Source organism: Myotis daubentonii, chromosome 4, assembly GCF_963259705.1.
Source record: "Myotis daubentonii chromosome 4, mMyoDau2.1, whole genome shotgun sequence".
Lineage (NCBI taxonomy): Eukaryota > Metazoa > Chordata > Mammalia > Chiroptera > Vespertilionidae > Myotis > Myotis daubentonii.
Genome location: NC_081843.1, coordinates 79,346,631 through 79,373,057, shown reverse-complemented (window position 1 = coordinate 79,373,057; position 26,427 = coordinate 79,346,631). Strand labels below are relative to the sequence as shown.

Below are 26,427 nucleotides of genomic sequence, written 5' to 3'. Positions count from 1 at the left end.
CAGATTATAAAACTCAGCACAATATACAGGGTGGGGCAAAAGTAGGTTTACAGTTGTTTGTATAGAAAATAATATAATCAGTAACCCTACTAATAAAAGACACAGATGCTAATCGACTGTACCTTCGCTACACCCATCAGCCAATCAGAGTGATATGCGAATTACCTGCCAACAAAGATGATGGCTAATTTGCATGCTGCAGGCAGGGCCGGCCCCCATGTGCCGCCTAAGCCCCGCCACCAGCTGGGACCCCCAGGTGCCGCCTAAGCCCCAACGCCAGCCAGGACCCCTGTGTGCGGCCCTGGGCAGTGGGGCTTGGCAGCACTATCGGCCCGAGGAAGCCCTATTCTTGCAGGAATCTTCCTGCAACGGGCCTCTAGGAAGTAATAATATACAAATAAACTTTTGCACTCACAATGGTAAACCTACTTTTGCCCCACCCTGTATGGCACAACTGTTTTCAGGCACTGGACAATACATTGTATAGGGCTGAAATCCTTGAGAAAGGGAAACACATAAGGTGAACTTCACTTTCACCCCTTTTTTGGCTGGACTCAATTTTCAAATTGCAGCATGGAAAGTGAAACTTGTGCAAAGAGTATTGTTCTTGGGTGGAAGAAATAGATTGTAGTTTGGGTCTTGGAATAAGGCAGCTGGAATTTGAAGACGCAAGTCTAAAGAGTGATTTGAAGAGAAGGACCTCCAGAAATTTATATAGGATTTCCATTTAGGTCCTTGACCAAATCCTAAATTATGTATACATGGGACAAAATTCCACAAAGCCTGGAAAAAACAGTTGCTAGGGTGGGGATGTGGTACGGGACTGAAAGCTGAATGGAGAATTCTGAGGTGGTACACACAGAGCTCCATCATTTGCTGTGTGGCCCAACGCAAGTCATTTTACTTCTATGAGCCTTTCTCATTTGTGTAAAACGGGAATAATTATCTAACTTGATGGTGCTATATGGATTAAATAAAATATCTACCTCTAGCAAACACATTAACGACTCAAAAAAAATTATTAAAGAAAAATTTCACATGGCAGTTTTTAGTTTCCTGTATAATAAAAATGCAAATTAATAGATACCGAAGAGTCTACTGAAACCAAGATTTATAAAGTAAGATTTTTTTACTCTTAACCAGAAGTCTTTATGTAAACACAAAGACTCAATAATACTCAGATACACTGCTTCACCTCTGTCTTCTGCCTGGAAACCAAGAACTGGTTTTATTTAAAACTAGTGGCCCAGTACATGAAATTCATGCACATTAAAAGGGCATTAATTAGAGGAAATATTTTAATATTGCTATTTGCCCTTTCTCTATAATAGACATGTCAGAGATGAAAGAAAATTAGTAAAATGTGTATGAAAATCTTCCTCCTGTCAGAGTCTGAGGCATGCCACGGGACCCAGAGTCAAGTCCCCGCACACCCACAGCACCTCAAAATCACACAAGACCCAGACCCAGCCGGCCCCACCCCCAGTGGGCAAGATCCAGACCTGGCTGACCCCACCCTTGTCAAGCCCTGCCGGGTGGGGGGGCACAGCCTCAGGTCCCCTGGCCCAGTGCCAAGCGGGGGGCGCAGTCTCAGGTCCCCCGGCACACCCTCAGGTCCCCCAGCCTCCAAAGAGGACCACACCAAGACACATCATAATTATAATGTCAAGAGCAAAAGACAAAGAGAGAATCTTAAAAGCAGCAAGAGAAAGAAACTCAGTTACCTACAAGGGAATACCCATACGACTGTCAGCTGATTTCTCAACAGAAACTTTGCAGGCCAGAAGGGAGTGGCAAGAAATATTCAAAGTGATGAATGCCAAGAACCTACAACCAAGACTACTTTATCCAGCAAAGCTATCATTCAGAAGTGAAGGCCAGATAAAGAGCTTCACAGATAAGAAAAAGCTAAAGGAGTTCATCACCACCAAACCAGTATTATATGAAACTAGGGGCCCGGTGCACGAAATTCGTGCACTGGGTGGGGGGGGGTGCGGGGGGAGTGTCCCTCAGCCCAGCCTGCCCCCTCTCACATACTGGGAAGCCCTCAGGCGTTGACCCCCATCACCCTCCAATCGCAGGATCGGCCCCTTGCCCAGGCCTGACACCTCTGGCCTAGGCGTCCGGCCAGGGCAGCGGGGACCTGCAGTGGCAGCGGGGGGTGCCGTGATCGCGTGGGCTCCGCCCCTGCCCCTGCAGGAAGCCTCTGGCTGAGGCGTCCGGCCCGGGCAGCGGGGACCCGCAGCTGCAGCGGCCCCGCGATCGTGGGCTTCGCTTTAGGCCCAGGCAAGGGACCCCTAGCTCCTGGGACTGCCAGCTTCGACCGTGCCCAGCTCCCATCGCTGGCTCCACCCCTACTTCCTGCTATCACTGGCCAGGGCGGAAAAGGCACCTGATTCTCCGATCATGGCTGGGGGGCAGGGCAAAGGCGGCCCCAGGGCCGCCTTTGCCCTGCCCCCCTGCTCTTAGCTCCCCCCTGGGTTTCTGATCACTGTCAGTGGCAGGGGGCTTCTTCCTGCTTTCCCTTTCACCTCCCTGCATTGTGCCTACATATGCAAATTAACCACCATCTTGTTGGCAGTTAACTGCCAATCTTAGTTGGCAGTTAATTTGCATATCTCGCTGATTAGCCAATGAAAAGGGTATCGTCGTACGCCAATTACCATTTTTCTCTTTTATTAGTATAGATGCTGAAAGGTATCCTTTAAGAAGAGGAAGAAGAAGAAAAAGGTAAAGATACAAATTATGAACAACAAATACACATCTATCAACAAGTGAATCTAAAAATCAAGTGAATAAATAATCTGATGAGCAGTATGAACTGGTGATTGTAATAAAATCAGGGACATAGAAAGGGAATGGACTGACTATTCTTGCGGGGGGGGGGGAAGGGGTGTGGGGGTGTGGGAAGAGATTGGACAATAATCGTGCACCTATGGATGAGGACAGTGGGTGGGGAGTGAGGGCGGAGGGTGGGGTGGGAACTGGGTAGAGGGGAGTTATGGTGGGAAATAAGAGTAACTAATGTAATAATCTGAACAATAAAGATTTAATTTTAAAAAAATGGGGAAAGTGAAAAAAAAAAAATGAGATGTAGTGCCTTGCCTCTAATGACAGAGGAAAGAAATATATAAATATAAAGATAACATAATGAGAAAAGGTATGTAATAGAAACAAGTAGAGAGCAGATTGAAAGAGGGAAAATTATACAAATGGGGAGATAAGAAGGCTGACTGGCATTAGGAACAAAGGTAAGACATTTGAGCTAGCTTGGGCCTTGAAATATACAATGCCTCTGAAGGCTTTGTATACTTTCTGTCTAGAAGACTTTAACCTATTTCATCCCCTGCCTAATTTTTCTCTTCACCCTTTTAGACTTGGCTCAATAACCTAGCTCAGTGGTCGGCAAACTCATTAGTCAACAGAGCCAAATATCAACAGTACAATCGAAATTTCTTTTGAGAGCCAAATTTTTTAAACTTAAACTATATAGGTAGGTACATTGTTATTAACTTAATTAGGGTACTCCTAAGCTGGCCTTTGCTAAAAACGTCCTCAATCAGATTGAGGTACGTTCGCTGAGGTTGATCCCTTCCAACTCTCCCATCCACACTCGTCTTGTATACTTGTTTCGCCCAGGCCGAAAACCGACTTTTGTGCATGGGCCATGAAGTTTCAATCGCACGTGCGCGCCTGCAAGTGGTATTTTGTGGAAGAGCCACACTCAAGGGGCCAAAGTGCCGCATGTGGCTCGCGAGCCACGGTTTGCCAACCACTGACTTAGCTGAAGAAGAACATCAATGAAATAAAAAATGACTGTAATCAAAGAATAAAATATAGGCAATTATCATTTATTTATTATATCTTAACCTTATTGTTGAAATGACTACAGATGTTCCTCCTCTTTGCCTCCCTGAGTAATTTTACTTTCAAATGTGATGTATGTAATTTAAAAAATACCCCACCCAGAAATGCATCTCCCATTTTGAAAATCAAAAAAAAAATATGGTTTTCAAAATTTGCTTTTCAAGGCAACATGGAAATATCTACCAAAAGTCATAATAATATCCACAACTTTTATCAAATAGCCACAACACAGAATTTTACCTTAAGGCTATGACAGAATAGAAACAAATCACTACACGTAAGGAAGTATTTACTGCAGCGCTATCCAGAATGCTAAACTGAAGGAACAGTGGCATAACCTATCAACAGGCTCCATCTCTGGTAGGGGGCATGCAGGAGGCAGCAGATTAATGTGTCACTCTCACATTGATGTTTCTCTCCCTCCCTCCCTCTCTCTTCTTCTCTCTAAAAATCAATATAAAATCTTAAAAAATAAAAAAGGTGATGCTGGCCCTGGCTGGGTAGCTTAGTTTGTTAGGGCACAGTCCCAATACGCCAAGGTTGTGGTTTCAATCCTCAGGGCACATCCAAGAACCAACTAATGCATGCATAAATGGGTGGAACAACAAATCAGTATTTTCATCTCTCTCTCTCTCTCATTTCAATAAATAAAAATTTTTAAAAAATGTAATGTTAAGTGGGTGCGCGCACACACACACACACACAATGATGGCATCCACATAAAAATATAGATGAATATGAGTCAAAAGTGTAAAGTAATATGTGAAAAAAATACAGCCCTAGCTGGTTTGGTTCAGTGGGTAGAGCATCAGCCTGCGGACTGAAGGGCTCTGGGTTCAATTCCAGTCAAGTGCATATGCTGGGTTGCGGGCTTGATCCCCAGGAGGGGGCATGCAGGAGGCAGCCGATCAGTGATTCTCTCTCATCATTGATGCTTCTATCTCTCTCTCCCTCTCCCTTCCTCTCTGAAATCAATAAAAATATATTTTAAAAAAGTACATCTGGCTGTCTGACCACAGTGATGCAGTTTTACCAATGATTCTAAGGATCTCTTTATTGAAAAGTATGTTTTTCTTTTTTAAAATATATTTTTATTGATTTCAGAGAGGAAGGGAGAAGGAGAGCTAGAAACATCAATGATGAGAGAGAATCACTGGTCGGCTGCCTCCTGCATGCCCCCTCCTGGGGATCGAGCCTGCAACCTGGGCACGTGCCCTTGACCAGAATCGAACCTGGGACCCTTCAGTCTGCAGACCAACGCTCTGTCTACAGAGCCAAACTGGCTAGACCAAGTATGTTTTTATTTCCACACCACCAACCAACAAGTATTTGATGAGATGATAAATACCTTGATATCATGACAATTCTAGAGGGGATACAGATAAACCTTTTATCAAATAGCTTTGGCATCAAAATGTCTTTAATATTGTTTTATATTAACTTTTCTACATTTTAAAATTTTTTAAAAATATGTTTTCCACAAACTATAAAATTTATACAAAAGATTTCTCTTCTATAATAATGGCATACTTACTCCTTAATTAAAATGTGAGCACCTTCCTTCTTTTTGATTTTGTTTGAAACCCTGTAAGGAAAACAAAGAAATTTAAAGAATAGCATATACATATGAATAAACATTTTGTTTCACGTAGACATTTTACTAATTCTATTTAATAAAATAATGATGAAAAATAAGTTTATAGCCTTCCAATGCTCTTTAAAAGTGATCACAGCCATGGCCAGTATGGGTCAGTAGTTAGAGTGCTTGCCCTTGAACCGAAGCCGGTTTGATTTCAGATCAAGGGCACATACCTGGGTTGCAGGTTCAATCCCTGGACCTGGTCAGGGTGTGTGTGGAACATAACTAGTCAATGTGTCTCTCTCACATCAATGTTTCTCTCTCTCCCACCCCCTCATCCTTTCCTAGATTCCACTCTCTAAAAAATTAATGGAAAAAATATCCTCACATGAGGATTAACCAAATCCCCCTGCCCAAAACAGGAAGACTAATGAAATTGAAAAATAATTTAGAAAGAGTGTCATCAAATTAGAAATTGTATAATCAAAATAATGTAATAACATGAAAGATTTTAAAATATATATGTATTTAAATATATTTTTAATTGATTTCAGAGAGGAAGAGAGAGAGATAGAAACATCAATGATGAGACAGAATCATTGATCACTGCATGTCCCCCACTGGGGATTGAGCCCGAAAACTAGGCATGTACTCTGACTGGGAATTGAACTGTGACCTCCTGGTTCAAAGGTCAATACTCAATCACTGAGCAACAATGGCTGGGCACATGGAAGATTTTTAATTGCACTATAATTACATTAAATGGGGACAATAGAAGAATAATTTAAGCCTTAGGCAAATAGTTGTATTTTTTCAACTTTAAGGTAGTTTTAAACCCTTAGGATCTGGCTAATGTAACAAATCACCTTTTTAGTCACAAACACAACAAAGTCACAACCACAAAGTGTCAGGAAAAGATGTTGAATGATCACTTACCATATAGTAACCAGTGTGATAGCCACTCATGTACCAAGAGATTAACATACTTCCCAAAGCATCAGCATCGTCAAGAGAATCTGGACATATGGGAGGAGGTGGGGGAATTATCTGGAAATGAAGAATAATATACTTTAAAGTCAGTAAACAAAAATGTGAAGTCTGGAGATCCATTTTATAGAGACAATGCTGGATGTTAACTGTGTCTTTCCCTAAATTCCATGTTATCTATTAAAATTATTTTTAATCTGACATTTGAAGAAAGTCAACCAGTAACAACAACAAAATTAAATTGAACAACAATAAAAAAAAATAGGTCACATAAAATGTTTAAACATCTTGGTTTGATTAGATATATTTTTCTGTTCCTTTATGAAACAATGGGTAAAAGACCAAGCATAAATACTTTGATGGTTTTCCTTAAAAAACACCCTAACAGTATTTCAAATAAAGGTGTTGGGTGAACATCTGCACTGCCCCCAACCCAACACACACAGTTGGCCAAAAAGTATCTTTGTATCTAGGTTACTGTTGTTATCTAAAAGTCTACCAGTAGATATCCAAATAGTCTACTTGATCACAAGCTAACATCCAAGCACACCTGGAAAGACAACACATAAATCCCTGTATGCAGTATACTTAAATTCTTTCAAATACGAACTACCTCCCTATAGAATAAGGGATACAATTTCTACCAGGAAGGATGCAGGCAATATAGGACTACGAGCTAGGGCAATAAGAGGAATGAATGAGTCTGGTAGAGAAGGGCATTAAAAATTAAAAAAAAACAACCCAAAAAACACAAAAAATCCCATCCTGGCCAGGTGGCTCTGTTGGTTGGAACATCGTCCCATACACTGAAAAAAAAAAAGGTTGCAGACTTGCCCTAGCTGGTTTGACTCAGTGGATAGAGCGTTGGCCTGCGGACTGAAGGGTCCTGGGTTTGATTCTAGTCAAGGGCACATGCCCAGGTTGCAGGCTCAATCCCCAGTAGGGGGCATGCAGGAGGCAGCCAATCGATTCTCTCTCATCATTGATGTTTCTATCTCTCTTTCCCTCGCCCTTCCTCTCTGAAATCAGTAAAAATGTTTTTTTAAAAAGGTTGGACACTTAATTTCTAGGTTTCAGGTTTGATCCCTGGTCCGAGGGCATATGGGAGACAACCAATCAATGTTTCTCTCTCACATCTATGTTTCTGTCTGTCTCTCTCACTTTCTCTCAAAATCATTAAATATATCCTTGGGTGAGGATAAAAACAAAACAAAAAAAACCCGAGGTTTGGTTCAAATTTTTACCCATTAGAACCTATGTATGAAAGCAAAGTTTCATCTGAATTGTTTTGTACTTACTGGTGGTCCAGAAGGAAACGGAGGCAGCCAGCATGATAGGAAGGGAGGTGGTGGAGGTGGTGGTGGTGGTGGTGGTGGTGGTGGTGGGCCATTAAATTTTAGACCTGGCTGCAAAAGTATTTCAAAGGAAGATTAATTTACCAACTTCAATATGAAAAGAGGAAAAAATATTTAATGTCAAAAGAATTTAAATAAAAAATAAAAAAGATTAAATAGAATTGCATGTACCAAATGCTGAAATCAAATAGACTCATTAATCTAGATTTTTCTCATTTCCTTTCTATAGAGATTCAGGGAGTAAAATCAAAGTAAGAAAATATTTTAATTACCTTATAAATCAAGAGATAGTGTTTTTAGCAAGATATTTCAATCATAAAACAATATATCCCATAATTTCATTATCTAGACTGTATAATCTTTTTATTGATGTCCTTTTAGTAGTTACATATGCTAATTTAGAGCATATATTGTAAAAATTAGTAAACTCTCATTTAACAAGAAAAATCAGGCCCCTTAGACCAAAGTATGAGATACACATACATATATACAGACACACACATAAATTGATTTGATCATTCTAGAAACTCTAATATAATGTAAATCTCAAGAAAAGCCTTGCAACCCTGGTTCAGTAGTTAGAGCATCAGCCCAAGCACCAGAGGGTCTCAGGTTTGATTCCTGGTCAAGAGCATGTACCTGGTGCAGATGTGTCTCTCTCGCATCAAAGTCTCTCTCTTGCATCAATCCCTCTCTCTCTCTCTCTCTCTCTCTCTCTCTCTCTCTCTCTCTCTCTCTCTCACTGCTCCTTTCCATTCTTTCTAGAAATCAGTGGAAAAGATATTCTCACGCCTTAGGTGAGGATTAAAAAAAGAGAGAGATCTTGAAGAAAATGTTAAGGAAATGTTTTAATAAATCATGCTTGATATCTTTATTTTAAAAATTTATTATTTCCTCAATACCATAACCTCCAAGGAAATCATTGCTTTAGACAAAACAAATAGGGACATACTTGGGTTCCACAATGTAACCTAGAATATAAATCTTTTTTAAAGTTTATTTGTTACTTATAACCAAAAGAAGCATTAAGGAAAACAATATTTACTCTATAACAGTTTGGGAGCTCCTTAGGATTTTACCCGTATTAGATGTAAATACTGTATTCTCTTCCAATTTTTATATATTTTATCCAAGTGACTTCGGGAACTATGAGGATAGTCAGCTGATAAAATATACTTTCTAACTTAAGTTCACTACATTATTAGTCTAATACAGGGGTGGGCAAACTTTTTGACTCGAGGGCCACAATGGGTTCTTAAACTGGACCGGAGGGCCGGAACAAAAGCATGGATGGAGTGTTTGTGTGAACTAATATAAATTCAAAGTAAACATCATTACATAAAAGGGTACGGTCTTTTTTTTTTTTATTTTAGTTTTATTCATTTCAAGCGGGCCGTAGTTTGCCCACGGCTGGTCTAATACCTAATACTCCATAAAAGTAGTTGGAAAAGCTTTTCATTATAAAGTATTCTGCATTACTATCATATTTCCTCTCTGAAGAATTCTCAAGTGTGTATTTATAATACCTACAGAAAGCCACAAGTTTCATGGGAAAATCTACAATGCTCCTAATGGAAGGTTTGAAAATGTGTTGAATGTTTCAATATTAACTACTAGAGGCCCGGTTCACAAAATTTGTGTATGGGGGCGGGGGTTCCTCAACCTGGCCTACACCCTCTCCAATCTGGGACTCCTTAAGGGGATGTCCGACTGCTGGTTTAGGACCGATCCCTGCTAAACTGGCAGTTGGACATCCCTCTCGCAATCCGGGAACGCTGGCTCCTAACCGCTTGCCTGCCTGGCAGCCTGATCCCTAACTGCTCTCCCCTGTCTGCCTGATCCCCCTAACTGCCCTCCCCTGCCAGCCTGATCCCCCTAACTGCTCTCCCCTGCTAGCCTGATCACCCCTAACAGCCTCTGCCTCGGCCCTGCCACCATGGCTCTGTCCAGAAGGATGTCTGGTCTAATTAGCATATTACCCTTCTATTACTATAGATTTTCTGGGAAACCTTTTCTGTGTAAAAATTACCTTTCCTGGTCCCAGTCCTGATCTTGGCATGGGGGGTGGTGGAGGGAGAAAATAGTTCCATGGAGCAGCTCTTGACTTGATGTTATTTGGTTTATTTCCACGAGACCTGGAGGAGTTCTCACTTTCATCTGTTGAAATTTGACTTTCATTTTCATTCTTTAAAAAGAAAAAATATATGTATTGTTGTTATATAGGTTTCATTAAGAAAATTTAATGCCTCAGTGGATCAAACTGACAAGTTGTTATATCACGTAGTTTCTCATCTCGTCTCTACTTTCAAGAACTTTATTTTTTGTATCCTTACCTCCTGAGCATTCTGTTCTATATTATTAGCTACATCAGTCGTTGGGGAAAGTAGATCAGACAGATTTTGCTGCTCTCTATTTCCATATCCAGTGTAAACCACAACACAGGTTTCTCTCTTAAAATCAACTGAAGCAATGGTAGCTGGGTAAATGCAGCCATCTTCTGACCAAATGGCTGAACATTTGTCACCAACTTTCCACTACAAAAACAAAAAAAGACACACATACACATAAACACATTTATTTCAAAGAGGGTAAACTATTTTCTTGTTTGGGTGGGGTTGGATGGGGGATGGGGGTAGTATCCAGTTAACTAATCTGGAAGGCAGAATGAAACAGTGAAAAAGACTTAGAGCCCAAAACACATAAATGTGAACTCCAATATAAATATAATATAATCCTGTCATATAATATAAATTCTGCCATTTTTATAATCATGGGCAAGTTTTTTAACCTCTTTGAATATTATTTTCCTGATCTGTTAAGTGGACATAATATAACCTACCTCACCTCATTTATTTGTTGTGAAGAATAGAAAAGAGGGAATATGTGAAGTGTCCAGCATCTCTGGGCTGACATACAGCAAATGCTTAACACATATTAGTTCTCTTCCCCTTGGTAATGATGAAACTAAAGTGACTAATGAGACACTAAAATATTTAGCTTCCAGGTCTACTGTTTTAAATAGCAGAAAAAACTCTATCTAGAATTTTAGGTTTCTGAGTATTAACAGGTTTAGGATTTTTGAAGGGGAAAAAAGGCTGGCCACCTCTCAGTTTAAAAAGTAAAACACTGCCAATTCAGTTCCAGGCCCTCAGGTACTGCTCTCAAATAGCACTGCCTTCTTCCCTTTCCTTCCCATATAAAGTGAACACTGTACTGAATTTAGTATTAATCAGTCCCACCTAAGTTCTTATACCTTTATTGACAGGCATGTTCCTAAACAATAGAAAGTTTGATAGTTTTAGAAATGTTATAATTACATGCCAATGGAAAACACTGAACTAATCACTTAAGTTAAAGGTATTTTACACTATTTAATAAGAATGGTATGAAGAAAATCTTTGAAGTTAAATCTCAATATTTTAAAAATAACCTGCTTCAAGGGAGTTGTGGTGTTCTTTTTTTGGCTTTTATTCTTCTTAGCAGGTTTTCTTTTAGGGGTGCCTTTTGGTTTATTTGAAGCTTCAGAAATGTCACCATTCTTTAGAGCGTGCTATGAAAATAAGAATAAAAATGTGCATGTTACAAAATGATACAGAAAAAGTCACGATTCAGTTATTATAAACCTCAGACAGCCTCTACTTCCTATTTCCACCATCTCACATGCTACAGAAACTGCTCTCAAAGGCATCATATATCTGATAATCAGCTCTAAAGACCCCTTTGTCAGCGAAGAAACTTGCTTAGAGAAGAACAGAGGCCCCCAGCACACTGCCCTGGCTAAGCCCTTAGCAGAAGGCAACACTAACCATGTGAATGAACCATCGTGAAAGTAGATCCCTCACCCCCAAGTGAGACACCCCAGCTGATGTTGGCTTTGAACCCCATTTTAATCTGCACTTTACTGAACTGTCATGGTAACCCTAAGTTAGTGTACTTCTAGTTTAAGTGCATACTGGAAAGCATGCTATTGACAAATTTAGAATTCAGCTTCAAGGATGACACACAGGTTTGATCTTTCTACCTTATGGTACAGGAATGACTACATGAAGGAAGTGGACTCTATTCTTGGTGTTCTGTATGAGCCTATGCTGTGCCTGAACTAAGAGGGCTCACATATGGTGCTCAATAAGACCAAATACCTGAGACTGTGAGTCAAGTGATGATGTTGGACAACTGTGTAAATGTCTTGTGTGGGCCACAAAACAGACTACACTCCCCAAAGAACTGTACATTCCAACCATCAAGAAAACCTGACTTGAAACCCAACTAATTGGATTTGGGGGAGATTACGTTAATTTAACATATGTAAAGCAGTTAGAAAAGTGCCTAAAACACTGTATACACTCTACAAGTATTAATTACTGCACTACTGCTATTTTTTACCATTATTTCAATAAAGACTTGTTAAATGTTTAAAAATTAAAATTCAACTATCCTTCCAGTAATCTGAATTAGATAACTTCCATAGGTTTATGCAATGTAAACAAATTAAAAGCAACAAATGTTTAAAATTCCAGTTAAATCTCCTCTTAAAAGGATCACGTACAGACAGGCTACCTACCAACTTCTAAAGGAAAATATCTAATTTAACTAACCAATGTTATCTTTTAATCTTCAAAATTAGAACTAAATAATACGTATTTTAATACTTTACTGTAAATGTTATCAATTAATTTTCCCAAGTGACTAACATGAGGACCTAAGCAAAAATGTAAACATTTCATACCTTAAATGAAGCCACAGCTTTATCATATGCTTTTATCAGTGCTGTATCATCCCAAATGTCAGAATCATCACTCTAGGAAGGATAAAGAATAAAAACAATTCATGTTTGGATAGGTTTCATAAAAAAAGTATGCCAAGAGCCATCTAATCCAAACATAAAATTAAACTAAAAAATGGGTACTTTAAATCCTAACTATAACCACAAGAAACCTACCTGCTTAGAGATTTTGTAGCATTATCCCCAAAGTGAAACATATGTAAATGTTCTAAGAGGTGTGCCATGAAGTGAATGCTCTACAATTTAACCCCAATCTACCAACCACAAGGGGATCTGTTCAAGAATAACTCACATTTCAATCTTTTCTAAGAGCAGATAAAGGGTGTAGTTTGGCCAACCAAGTAGTATAAGATAAAGGGCCTCGTTTTAGTGGGAAAAAATATATTAAGTAATCTGGAAAAGACCTAAAGCTTATTTCTATTTTTGAATTTAAATTTAATGAATACTTAGTAGAACTTAAACTTAATTCAATTAAAAAATGTTTTTGAGCACCCACTAGCTACTAAGCACTCATCATTGAGAAGTATATGAAATCATGCTACCTGCTCCCAAGACAGACATTCTAATCATGGATTTAAAACACAAAACAAAAAAGAATATAAAACAAATATAATAAAATACTTAAATGTGAAGTACAAACAATGTTTTAAATGGAAAGAAATGGATTTTCTCATTTCAAGATGAAGATACAGAAGATTCTGAACTCACCTCCTCCCACCAACACAATAAATTTACAGTTGTCTGAAACAATACCCTCTGAAAAAATCTAAAAATTAGTTGAGCAACTCCTACACATTGGGCAAATGAGGAAAAAACAACAACAACATCAAAGCAGGTAGGTTTATCTCACGATAAACCCCAACCCTGGGGCAGCAACCCATAATTGAGAGGAAATTCAAGGCCAGAAGCTCCATCCAATGAGCCAAACCAGCCAGGGCTAAAAAAACAGTTAATTGACTGAAAAACCAAGCCACAAACTGGGATAAAACATTTGCAAACTACCTATCTGATAAAGGTTTTATATATAGCATATATGAAGAACTCTCAAACCTCAACAAAGCAAAGCAAACAGCCCTAACCGGTTTAGCTCAGTGGATAGAGCATCGGCCTGCAGACTGAAAGGTCCCAGGTTCGAGTTTGGTCAAAGGCATGTACCTTGGTTGTGGGCACATCCCCAGTAGGAAGTGTGCAGGAGGCAGTTGATTGATGTTTCTCTCTCATCGATGTTTCTAACTCTCTATCCCTCTCCCTTCCTCTCTGTAAAAAAAAAAAAAAAAAAAAAAAATCAATAAAATATATTTAAAAAAGAAAGCAAAGCAAACAAACCAATTCAAAAATGAGCAAAACATCTGAACAGACACTATACCAAATAAGATATATAGATGGCAAATAAACACATAAAATGATGATCAACATCATCAGTCATCAGAGAATGCTAATTAAAACCACAAGATGCTACCACACATCTATTAGAATGTTTACAATTCGCACAAGGCTGACCATACCAAGTGTTAGCAATGAGGTGAAGCAAATGACACGTTCATACATTGCTAGTTGAAATGTACAACCACTTTGAAAAGTTTGACAGTTTCTTGGAGTTAAAATAACGGACCCAGGTATTTACCCAAGAGAAATGAAAGCACATGTTCACATAAGTTTTCTAAGCTAGTAGTCATGGCAGGTCTATTTGTAACAGCCCCAAACTGAGAACAACCCAATACTCATGAACAGTAAATGAATAAACATAGAATAAACATTAGAAAATGCAAGCTAACCTATGGTGACAGAAAGTGGATCAGCAGTTGTCTGGGGACAGGAGATGAGAGATGATAGAGAACTATAAAGGGGCATAAGGAAATTCAAACCAGCCCAATACCGAGATCACATATAGAAGCCCTGAGGCTATAAGAAAAGATATGGCCAGCCAGTCCCTAGCTGCAGGGACTCAGCTATTGTAGCTTCAGCCACTACGTGGATGCAACCACATGAAAGTTCTCAAGGGGAAATACCCAGCAAGGCCTTCACAAATTCCTAACCCACAGAAACTATGAGAAATAATAAAATGATTATTTTCAAGCTACTAAGTTTTGAGTAATTTGTTACACAGCAACCAAAACAGACCACTAGGGCTGCCTTTATATTTGTTTCTCAGTCACCACCAGTAGGATGACCTTCCGGATGAAGCCCAGGTCCGGAGGGAAGCCGGCAGCCGGGGGAAGGAAGGCCTACTCTTGCACGAATTTCATACATCGGGCCTCTAGTTATATTATAACCAGAAACTACAACCTCTCCATAAATCCTATTCTCCAACCACCATCTTCCAGGATCTACACAGCTTATTCCTTCTAATAGTTGACAATCGTTCCACTTCACTGGGAATAGCAAAACACTGATCCTCTCACTTTTCAAACTACCTCTCACTGTCCTAATATCCTCATATCCTTTCTTAGCTTAAATTTCATAGTCAACCATTAAGTTAATTCCCCCGTACCCCTCTCTCTTACTTCCTCATGCTCACTTGGTATCAACTATAGGCATACCTCAGAGATATGGTGGGTCTGGTTCCAGACCACCCTAATGAAGTGAGCATTGCAATAAGACAAGCCGAAACGCTGTTGTAGGAGGAGGGTCTTGCCTTCAGCCTGTAGAACTCACATACCTGTGAAGCCAATGAAGTGAAGTGCAATAGAACGAGTCGTGGCTGCCCAACCCTATTCACTTCAACCACCAGCTCACTCTCTGCCTGCCCTCACAAACTTGAAGTGGATGAGCTGGTGGAAAACACAGTCATGCTGTCTAGTCTTTAAATTCACGACCGCTAATCTCAAGTAGACCTTTAATGTTGCCTCGGAACATTTCCATGACATTTCCTTACTCCAACACTCATCCACTCTCCTAGAGGCCTACTTTCCACCTTCTCCCGCTCAAACCCCCAGCATCTGCCCTGTCCTCACTCCTGGCTGACACTTCTTTTACTGACAGAACAGCAACGATCCAAAGAGAAGTTCCAGCTCTGTACCCATATAACTGTGACCACGTTAACTGTCAATGTTCCCAACAGAGGCCAAATCCATCCCTCTTTCCCACTCTGAAGCACTACTTCAGCGGTTTTCTCCTGCACCCTCCATGTTTCCATCCTTACCGGATCTTTCCTATCAGCCCACAAACAAACTGAAATCTGTTTCTCCCATCTTAAAAACACAACATAAAAAAATTAATAATCCTCTTTATCCCATTTCCCCCTCCAACTATTGGCCAATTTCTATACTTTCTATTTACAGTAAAACTCAACTATTTGTTCACAAACGTTGCCTTGAATCTCTCTTCTCCCACGCCTGGACTCACCCTCAACCAGATTTCATCGCCACTATTTCACTCAAAATGAATTTCTGACCTTCACCTTTATACACCTGCTCTACTTTCAGTCTTCTCCATCTCAGCTCATCCGTAAAGGCGACTAACTTCATCTTTTCAGGACAATCTTGAAGTTAGCCTTGACTTTCCTCTCTCAAATCTCCACGACTGGGTCCGTACGCGACACCTGTTGCCTCTGGTCCCAAAATATACCTAGAGTCCAAGCAGTCTGTTCTCCTCCGCCGACACCCTGATCTGAGTCTGGATCGTTTTAATAGACTCCCACCGGGTTCCCCGCCTCGCCAGGCCCGCTCCGCTCACAGCCCCCAGTCGGAACGGACAAACCAAAGTACGAGTAAGTTGCGGGAGGGCCTCGGCTCAAAGCCATCGAGGCGCCCAAGCTGCGCAGGGGAGGAGCTGGCTGCTGAGGTTCCCAAACGGGAAAATCTGCAGAAACGACGAGGCGGACCACCGTCCTGCAGTGAACGGACTGGCCAGGTCCTGCCCCGCGCGCGGCTGGGGACGCAGCGCAGGGGCCGGCGATGGGCGCGAGGAGCCCGCACGGGCGCCTGCGGGAGGCCGCGCCCTCACCTGGCCGGCGCCGCGCCGGAACAGCACCGAGCCCTCCTGCTCCGGGACGCCGCCGCCACCTCCGCCCCCCATCGCCATGGCGAGGATCCCACCCGCGCGCGGCGTGGGCTGCTTGCCTCGGAGAATGACCATTTCCGCCGCAGGGCCCTCTGGGAGCGGAAGAGTACGGTGGCCCGGAAGCAGCCGGCGGCCCGGAAGCAGCCGGCGGCCTGGAGCCTTCCGCGCCCTATCTCCCAGCGGTCTCCATCTTCCATGTTTGTTTTTCCTCTCTGCATTCTCTCAATTCTTCGATTTCACTGTTTGGTATCTTCGTAGGTTCTACCAGGGTATTTTTGTTTTGAACAGTACGTTTTCTTTGAGAATGGTGCTCATTGCAGTGGCTGGAGTGGCTCAGCTGGTTGGAGCAGCCTCCCATACACCAAAAGGTTGCTGAATGGGAGGGCACAGAGCTTGGGGGTTGATTACCCCCCGAAGGGCGCGTATGGAAGGCAGCCCCATAGATGTTTCTCTTACATCAGTGTTTCTCTCGCTCTAAAATCAATAAACAATTCTCAGGTGAGATTTTTTTTTTAAGTGTTCATTGCAGGTAATTTAGGAAATATGGGTAAACCAATACAATAAAAATCACTCCATAGGCCAAGAGGTCCCCGGTTCAAATCCGGGTGCCCCCTCCAAAAAAACGAAAAAAAATCACTCCATAGGTAACCGATAATACATTTCTTAAAGTGCTTTAGAGAGGGTTAGCCTCGCCCTAGCTGGCTTGGCTCAGTGCCTGCGGACCAAAGGATCTGGTCAAGGGCATGTACCTTGGTTGAAGGCTTCTCCCCTACCAGGACCCTGGTCATGGCACTAGCAGGAGGCAACCAATCAAGGTGTCCTTCTCACATTGATGTTTCTCTCTGTGTGTTTTCCTCTCTCTTCCACTCTCCCTAAAAATCAATGGAAAAATATCTTCGGGTGAGAGTTAAAAAAAAAAAAAAAAAAAATGAAATAAAGCAGTGGTTCTCAACCTTCTGGCCCTTTAAATACAGTTCCTCATGTTGTGACCCAACCATAAAATTATTTTCGTTGCTACTTCATAACTGTAATGTTGCTACTGTTATGAATCATAATGTAAATATCTGATATGCAGGATGGTCTTAGGTGACCCCTGTGAAAGAGTCCTTAGACCGCCAAAGGGGTCGCGACCCACAGGTTGAGAACCGCTGGTTAGAGCATTGTACTGATGAGCCAAGGTTGCAGGTTCCATCCTGGATCAGGGCACATACAAGACTCAACCAATGAATGCATAAGTAAGTAGAACAACAAATCGATGTTCCTTTCTCTCTTCCTCTTTCTAAAAATCAATAAAAAAGTTAGATCCAGAAACAGAAGCATCGAACAGCATCAAACCTCAGAAGGTGGGGAGGGTGGCTGGGGGACTTGTATGCTTGCATATAAGCATAACCAATGGACACAGACAGTAGCGGGGGTGAGGGCACGTGCTGGGGGGTGGGAGCGGATGGGGGAGAGGTCAATGGGGGAAAAGAAGACATATGTAATACTTTCAACAATAAAGAATTTAAATTAAAAATAAATAAAAGCAAAAAAAATTTAAATCTTAATTTTCCTGGGCAATTGATCCAATAACAAGCTATCTGTGAACTTTTAATGTGTATAATGAGCGCTTTGTAAAAGGTTTTGTTTTTAAGAAGCAAAGTTGTAAGGGAAAGCCTAGAGTAAGTTTTAAATATTCCTGGAATTAATAAGGAAGTGCATTTGAGCAACTTGTAAGTCATTCTTCTTATCTCACTGACATTTTCATGACTTGGCCATCTGAAAAGACAACATCTTTCAATATGTGATTATTATAAAGCAAGTATTTTAGCAGATGAAGCTGTAGGAGGCAGTTTAATGACTGTTCTTATTCAGTTTTGATCTAATGAAAAACCATGACAATCATAAAAATAATTCAATTTTAATTGAATTTTTGGTGTTTATAGATCTTCATCACAAAAGGCAATTAGGAATTTACCTAAGGAAGTTGACATACTCCCTGCTTAGTTGCTCTCCTTGTTAAAACCATTACACAGATGGTAAAATGTACAAATCATCTGATTGTCAAAGCCAATTTTATATTAGGTTTCCACTTTAGGGATATGTCCCCCCCACCAAGTTTTATTGAGGTATGATTGAAGAATGAAAATTGCATATGTTGTGATAATTTTATATATACTGATTCGCCAGATTATTATGACCACCCCATCAGTACTTCATTGACACTCCAAAAATACTGAATATTGAAAACTTCCTAAGCAAATACTCTCAAGGTTTTGTTATTATTATTATTTGCATAACTAATTAACTTCATTGTACTGATGGGGTGGTTATAATAATCTGGCCGGTCATAATAATCTGGCCACTCAGTGTATACCATTGTGGGGGATATTCTTTTTAAAATTCAGTAGTTTTGAAACAGATTATAGACTCAAAACAAACAGCAGTAGTACGCCTGACTTAAACAAAAAAGCTCTCTTTATAAGGTGGAACTTGAAAATATAACAAAAAAATATATTTTCACTTTCCAGAATGGGTAAACTCTTTCCATCTATAAAAATATGGGGAAAAAGAGCAATATGATATATATATTTAAAGTTAGAAAAATAATGCTAGTAATCAATAGTTCCTTTTAGCCCAATTTCAGAAACAGCCTAGTTTGATAAGTGGGTAATAATTTCTTACACTGCCACTAATAGAAAAGGCATTCGAAAGGAATCAAGTAACTGATGAAACTGACCTCAGTATATCACCTTGGGCAGTAGCAGCTGCTCCCTCTTATTTTCAGCAGGACTTACGAAGATTGCTAATTATAATGCACTACCTCCTATTAAGGATGATGTAACGTAGTATTTTTAATGTTTATAAGGGTGTTTCATGGATTTTGGTATTTTTCAAATTACATTGTAAAGTTGGTACTACTTCATCTAAATAATTTTATCTTGCTTTGGTAACAACTCAAAGCAATAACTTTGCTGACTTGTTCCAATTATTCACCTGTATTTTCCCCTTAATATTTTGTAATTAATCAGTTTCCCTCTTTAAAAGTTTAGATATTTTAATTACTTTGTTTAAATATGCTACATGAAAAGAAACTAAAATGTCAGTATAGTCCTACCCGGTTTGGCTCAGTAGATAGAATGTTGGCCTATAGACAAAGGGTCCGTTGCAGGCCAAGGGCATGTACCTAGATTGCAGGCTCGATACCTGGCCCTGGTTGGGTTTCATGCAGGAGGAAACCAATCAATGTGTCTGTCTCACATCAATGTTTCTCTCTCTGTCTCTCCCCCTCCCTTCCACCCTCTCTAAAAATCAATGGAAAAAAATACCCTCTGGTGAGGATTAACAAGATAATAAAGTGTCAATATAGTTCAGCAATTACCCTTAATTTTCTCCCTCTTTTCTATAAGAAATGTCTGGTGATGTTGAAGGTACAAATCAAACCCTGTATTTTAACAGTTAATTTATTCAAGTAAATACCATAACATGAATAACATACAGTTTGGATATGTCTCAATGATTAATTATAACCCAGAGATCTTCTTTATCCTAATATTTATGTTCTTTGGGAACTGTAGTTTTCCCTAGATTCATAAGAATTGTTTAACTTTTAAAAAAGTCCAGCCCTGACCGGTTTGGCTCAGTGGATGGAGCGTCCGCCTGCAGACTGAAGGGTCCCAGGTTCGATTCCGGTCAAGGGCATGTACCTTGGTTGCGGGCACATCCCCAGTGGGGGGTGTGCAGGAGGCAGCTGATCGATGCTTCTCTCTCATTGATGTTTCTGGCTCTCTATCTCTCTCCCTTCCTCTCTGTAGAAATCAATAAAATATTAAAAAAAAAAGTCCAAAGTTATTCCACTACATGGGCTATCTTAAATATGAAAATTATTCATAAAAGAAAGCAAATAAAGGATATGGCTTAAAGCATAAAAAGTTCTCTGTACTCATGGCTTATCACTCTGTAGAAATTCTAGAGATAGAATTACAGAAATCAGACCCATAAAGAATCTTTGTGGTACAATAAGACTTCTTCATTATTCTTTTCATTAGAATGAAACCTAAGCTATTATAATCCTTTCTCCTTGTGACTACCCTCATATAACATTTTGAAGACTGAAATTAACTGAATAAATAGAACAAAGCTTTACTTTAACTGAAAATCTGTGCTAATATGAAGATAAAAACTGAAGCTAAACAATTTCATGTTTGCCTCATTCAGTATTCGAGACACTTAGAATTCTGTCCTATTTGTGGGTAGTACAGTTGGTTAGTGACCTATCACAAGATTACCAGAACCTTCATTAAGACACTAAGAGAATTCTGAAGTTCTGGCCATTAGCATAGAGGTAGACATATTAGATGATAAGTAAAAATTTGTTTGTGTGATGTGAAAATTCAATTTGAATAATACTTTAAAGTTATCTTATTTACTACTTCAATGGCATTTTTATTCTTTTGCAATAATTATGCATATTTACTTCAGAGAAGAACAAAGTCTCTAACCTTAGTTACTCTAGGTTTATTTTCAAATTTATAAATATCATTAAGTCACCAGTTTTTTTGTTTTGTTTTGTTAATTCTCACCAGAGGATATTTTTCCATTGCTTTTTAGACAGAATTGAATGGAGGGAGGGAGAGAAACATTGATGTGAGAGAGATACAATGATTGGTTGGCACTGGCACGCACCTGACTTAGGCTGGGGATAGAACCCACAACCCTTTGGTGAGGGCCATCACTCCAACCACTGAGCACAATGGCCAGGGAAAGTCACAAGTTTTTTAAGAGTCTCAGAACAGACTGAAAAACTGGCACTGTTGTCCAGCTGGAGTGGCTCAGTTGGTTGAGCATCACCCTGTGCAAGGAAAGGTATCGGTTTGATTCCCAGTCAAGACACATACCTGGGTTATGGGTTTGATCCCTGGGGCACATACGGAAGGCAACTGATCTATGTTTCTCTCTCTCCCTCTCTCTCTAAGTATGTCCTCGGTGAGAATTAAAAGAAAAAAAGGCACTCTTACAACATAAAAGGTGAATCCTAATGTAAATTATGTACTTGTGTTATATTATGTGTTAATGAAGGTTCATCAATTACAACAAATGTACCACTCTGGTGGGGGAATATTCATAATGGGGGAGACTATGCAGGGGATATATGTAGGGGCAGGGGGCATATGAGAAATCTCAATTTTGTTGTAAAACTAATTCTGCTAGAAAAAATTATTATTTTTTAAAGGCACTAATTTAAAAAATGTTAAAGCTCTAAAGTAAAAGTCTTACTAGTACTGAGACCCATTTAGTTTATGGTCATTTAGTTCCAGGTCATTTGTACTATGTATTGTAAATTCTTCAAGCACACCAGTTGATTATAAAGCAAAATTAGATAAATGCATCTTAAATTCTATTATATAATAAAGTTGACTTTAAAAACCTACCTTAACAAAGTTTTAAGACAAAGATTGTAGATTTATATAAGAACTCCTATTATCTGATCACATTACCTCTCTACTTAGTTATATATGTGCTCACTGCTGATAAAAAATGTTCACCAACATGTCACACGCATGGTTAGTGGTTTATTCTTTGAAGAAAGGTTCTGTAACATTACACTAAGTCAGACTGAAAGGTAAAGTTTAAAATAGTTTTTATAAAGATATGCTGTAACATGTAATGACTGTTCACTCTACAAAATCTTGATCATAGAGCTTATAATACACCTAGTTGGCAGTAGTACCCAGGTTTTCCAAATTGTCAGTCATCATTTTTCTCTTGTCTGCATAGATTTCTTCTCATTAGCTGCTTTCTGCTTTTGTTGCATGATCTCAGAGTCTCTATAATGGGAGAAAAGGCTGTAAGTTATTACAGAAAAGCTGATTACGTTCTCATTTGTGTTCCGTATATAACCCATTCAGTATATTAGATGGTATTTTTGCTAAATGAAGTTCTAATGGTGTGACAGAGTTGCATGAGGTTCTTTACAAATTATAGCTTAAGAACTTTAAGTTCTTTATCCATGGGCTGGGATGATAATTATCCATATAGTTTTAGTACGCCTGGCACACAACAAATATTCAACTGTTACCCCTTTCTGCAGGTTAGGCCTAGTTCTACCAATAATTTAAAAAAATGCATTCCATTCTCCACAAAGAAAACTTCAGTGACTTGAGAATTTCATTAGCATCACTTACCTCTGTTTTCTCTGAGAGGCAGTCAAGCTATCATCTTTTCTTTTTCCCTTGCTAATTTCCTGGGATTTCTTCATGTTTTTCTGGCGGGCAAGTTCTCGTTGATTTCCACCTACAAAGAAAAACAGTCATGCTCTGTACCCATCTCCAAAATCGTTAATTTCAGTATAAGGCTCTTAAGTGCATCTGAAGTTTGCTTTTTAATAGAGGAGCCAGTAAAGTACGGCACTGAGTGGTGTTCTCAGTGTTCTCAGATCTGACTACAAGGAGGAAGCATAAAGGTAAACACTTAAGACCTTTAAGAGTATTATACCAATCAAGGTGTTCACTGGCTGCAAATGCCAGATCTCTTAAAAGGGCATTCCATTCCAACCGTCTATATATGCGTCAGTATTCCAAAGTTAGTTCTGGCTTCTGCGGGGTGTGGGTGGAGTGAGAAAGCTAGATACACAGAGACCACACTTCGCACAAGCTGGCCCATCACAAGACAACTCTTAAGCAGAACGCCTGTGAAACATTACCTGCGAGGGCTAAACAAAAGAACTAGGGAGGAGACTGGGTCGGAGCTCCGGGTGTTTATTAGGCCTGATGAGGTTCAGTACCAGCTATAAACCACCTCCGGACCCGGACCCCTCCGGAGTGGCCGTCTCACACCCCTCGCCTCCGGGCAGGGGTTCCCCACCGTGTAATCCCGCACCAAGGGGCAGGCACCCTCCCAGGCCCGATCGGAACCCAGGGTCCCTCTCTGCTGTCTGAACACAGGGTACGAAGGGGATTCCCCGCCGGCCCCTGGCCCCCCGCCTGCCGCGCCGGGGTGACCCACTGGCTTCCCTACCGCTTCCCCAACCCGTCCGCACACTCACGGGCCATGCCGACCAGCGGACGGAGCACGGAAGAGCGACTCGAAAAGCACCCGCTGCCTCGCGCGCTCAGCGGACGTCCCCGCCAGCGGGTCGTCCGCCGCCCCGCCCGCCGCTGGGCCACGCCTCTATCCGCCCTCCGCCCCGCCCTCCGCTGGGCCACGCCTCTGTCCGCCCGCCGCCCCGCCCTCCGCTGAGCCACGCCTCTGTCCGCCCTCCGCCCCGCCCTCCGCTGGGCCACGCCTCTGTCCGCCCGCCGCCCCGCCCTCCGCCCCGCTCTCCGCTGGGCCACGCCTCTGTCCGCCCGCCGCCCCGCCCTCCGCCCCGCCCTCCGCTGAGCCACGCCTCTGTCCGCCCGCCGCCCCGCCCGCCACTGGGCCACGCCTCTGCCCGCCCGCCGCCCCGCCCTCCGAGGCCCGACTTCGGCGCCCGGCTCGGCTGGTGAGCCCCTGCGCGTGCGCGGCGGGGCGGCGGGCGGGGCAGCCCTGGCATCATCTGCCTTGCACGTGGGGTAACGTCCCGAATACAGGTCTTGTGTATGAGAGGGGTGTGTGTGGACTTTCCCCAACATGTACCGGGCACTGCAGCTTGACCAGCCCGCATATCTTTCCGACAAAGAACGTTAGCTTTCTTCATCTCCTTGCAGCGGCGGGAAGGGGGTGAATGGGACGGGACAGATGGAGGGGTTAACTGCGAAAGGCAGTGTCTGGCCCTTAATTTCCTTGCTTATTCTCGCACCAACCCTGCAAGGTAGGCAGGCTTCATTGTTCTCAGTTAACTCAAGAGGAGACTGAGCCCTCGCTGGTTTGGCTCAGTGGATAAAGCGTCGACCTGTGGACTGGATGCTACTGAGTTCAATTCGGGTCAAGGGCACATGCCCAGGTTGCGGGCTTGATCCCTGGTTGGGAGGGGGGGGCAGTAAGGAGGCAGCTGACCAGTGGTTCTCTCATCATTGATCTCTCTCTCTCTCTCTCTCTCTCTCTCTCTCTCTCTCTCTCTCCCTATCCCTTCCTGGCCTGGCCTGTGCCCTCTCACAATCTGGCCTGAGGGACCCATCCCCACCCCAGTGCCAGAATTTAGTGCAGCGGGCCTCTAGTAAAAATATACGGGGGGGGGGGGGGGGGGGTTGGGGGGGGAAGGAGAGGAGACTGAGACTCAGACTAGAAGTTACTGACCTAACTGTTATAGAAACTGTAGAAGTGAGAGTCAAATTTAAGACGGACTCTAAAGTCTGTTCATTTCCCATTTTATTCCAGTGCCCTGTCACAGTCGATGGTATTTTAAGAGTTTTAGATTAATGGTTTTGTACTTGGGTTGTGTGATGGGGAGATGATAGCAAGGGATACAGTCTTACCACACATTTAGAATAGCCCAGAATAACTTTGGAACCTACCTTAAAGCTGTAGAGTATCTGCTATTGCTAGAAACAGACCTGTAAGAATGCCTATGGTTCATTTGGTTGGTACCTATTTACTTCATCTATTCCATTAGTCATTATAAACTGAGATGTGTAGAATTAGTCTGGATGCCCTAAAATTACCCTCAATTAGCACTCAATATGCTAGCTATTATTGTCCTTTCAATCTCTGAGAGTCTTGCTTATGGTCCTCCACCTGCCTTCCCTGCTCCTAAATATAGTTTACAGGCCAAATGGAACCACTTAGAAAACCTCTTCTGGAATAACTTGAGCAGGGGGGAAAGATTGACTTTCTAACCAGCCTCTTTTTAGAGATAAAGACATTATGAGGTGCTGGAAGCTGGTCCATCCTTGCTGCTTGACACAGTCGCTGCAGGGAAGAAACATCTGCACAGCATATGTTTCAAGGGACCTGGTGTATATGGCATACTGTTCTTAATATGTTTGCTCCCCTTCTTGGCGCTATGTGTTTTAACCAAGGTCACCTCTCCGAGAAAGGTTGTTTCCCCAGGTAGGGATTTTCCCCTGAAGTTAGGGAGGGAATAAAATCCCTTAACTAAATGCCAGGCGGGTAGTTAATCACTTTAACTACGAACAATCACCCTTAAGCTACATAATCTTTACTTCCTGGAATGGAGATAAGAAATGCCCTAACCTTTGGAATAGAAATTGACAGGATTAAAATCAACTGGAATAAATGCAGATGTAACAAGACAATAAAAGACAGAACTTGGCTGGAGATCCTGGCTAGAGATCCTGGCTAGGCTGCTGATCAACTGAACACTGACTGTCTCTATGTCATTTCTTCTTCACTGACTCCGTCCACACCTTTGGGACCCCCTGGACCTGCTGGGGCTGGACCCCAGCAATGAGGTCAACAAATGATAAGTGCTGGCAAGGATGTGAGAAAAAGGAACCCTCATGTACTGCTGGTGGGAATGCAGACTGGTACAGCCACTGTGGAGAACAGTTTGGAGTTTCCTCAAAAATTAAAAATGAACTCCCATTTGACCCAGTAATCCCACTACTAGGAATATATCTCAAGAAATTAGGAGCACCAATCAGAAAGGATATATGCACCCTTATGTTCATAGCAGCACAATTTACAATAGCTAAGATTTGGAAACAGCCTAAGTGCCCATCAGCAGATGAGTGGATTAAAAAAAACTGGTACATCTACACAATGGAATACTACACTGCTGTAAAAAAGAAAGAACTCTTACCATTCGCAACAGCATGGATGGACCCCGAGAGCATTTTGTTAAGCGAAATAAGCCAGGCAGACAAAGATAAACATCATATGATCTCACTCATTTGTGGAATACAATGAACAACAAACTGATGAACAAAAATAGATCCAGAGACATAGAAGCATCCAACAGACTGTCAAACCTCAGAGAGATGAGGGGGCGGGGG

At 41.4% G+C, this 26,427-nt stretch overlaps 2 protein-coding genes across 9 annotated transcripts in view; both read right to left on the bottom strand.

Moving 5' to 3' along the window:
- Window positions 1–16,673, bottom strand: part of LOC132233556 (survival motor neuron protein) — a 48,272-nt gene extending 31,599 nt beyond the window's left edge. For 3 of the 8 annotated variants that reach the window (XR_009452658.1, XM_059694395.1, XM_059694396.1), the window contains exons 1-9: window positions 16,517–16,656; window positions 13,727–13,828; window positions 12,515–12,586; window positions 11,219–11,338; window positions 10,122–10,322; window positions 9,818–9,973; window positions 7,732–7,839; window positions 6,383–6,493; window positions 5,402–5,452 (exon numbers count right to left, since the gene is read on the bottom strand). Coding sequence is in view for 7 of the 8 variants with exons in the window: in XM_059694395.1 (XP_059550378.1) it covers window positions 5,405–5,452; window positions 6,383–6,493; window positions 7,732–7,839; window positions 9,818–9,973; window positions 10,122–10,322; window positions 11,219–11,338; window positions 12,515–12,586; window positions 13,727–13,828; window positions 16,517–16,648 (1,050 nt within the window). In the remaining variant the exon portion in view is untranslated. Of the gene's footprint in view, window positions 1–5,401; window positions 5,453–6,382; window positions 6,494–7,731; window positions 7,840–9,817; window positions 9,974–10,121; window positions 10,323–11,218; window positions 11,339–12,514; window positions 12,587–13,726; window positions 13,829–16,516 lie in introns of all 8 variants that reach the window. The other 5 variants (XM_059694394.1, XM_059694397.1, XM_059694399.1 and 2 more) reach the window with 5 other exon arrangements.
- A 5,432-nt stretch (window positions 16,674–22,105) lies between these two features.
- LOC132233554 (small EDRK-rich factor 1) lies at window positions 22,106–23,738 on the bottom strand. Its single transcript, XM_059694388.1, has 3 exons — window positions 23,598–23,738; window positions 22,738–22,846; window positions 22,106–22,380 (listed from the first exon to the last, which is right to left on the bottom strand). Exons 1-3 carry the CDS (start codon window positions 23,602–23,604, stop codon window positions 22,308–22,310), a joined length of 189 nt encoding a protein of 62 aa, XP_059550371.1. The 5' UTR covers window positions 23,605–23,738; the 3' UTR covers window positions 22,106–22,307.
- Window positions 23,739–26,427: the final 2,689 nt, after the last annotated feature.

Excerpts from the sequence above, each read along its gene's own strand:
- LOC132233554 (XM_059694388.1), bottom strand. Across the intron at positions 22,381-22,737 it reads GCCTCTCAGAGAAAACAGAG|AGACTCTGAGATCATGCAAC; the intron begins GTAAGTGATGCT and ends CTCCCATTATAG.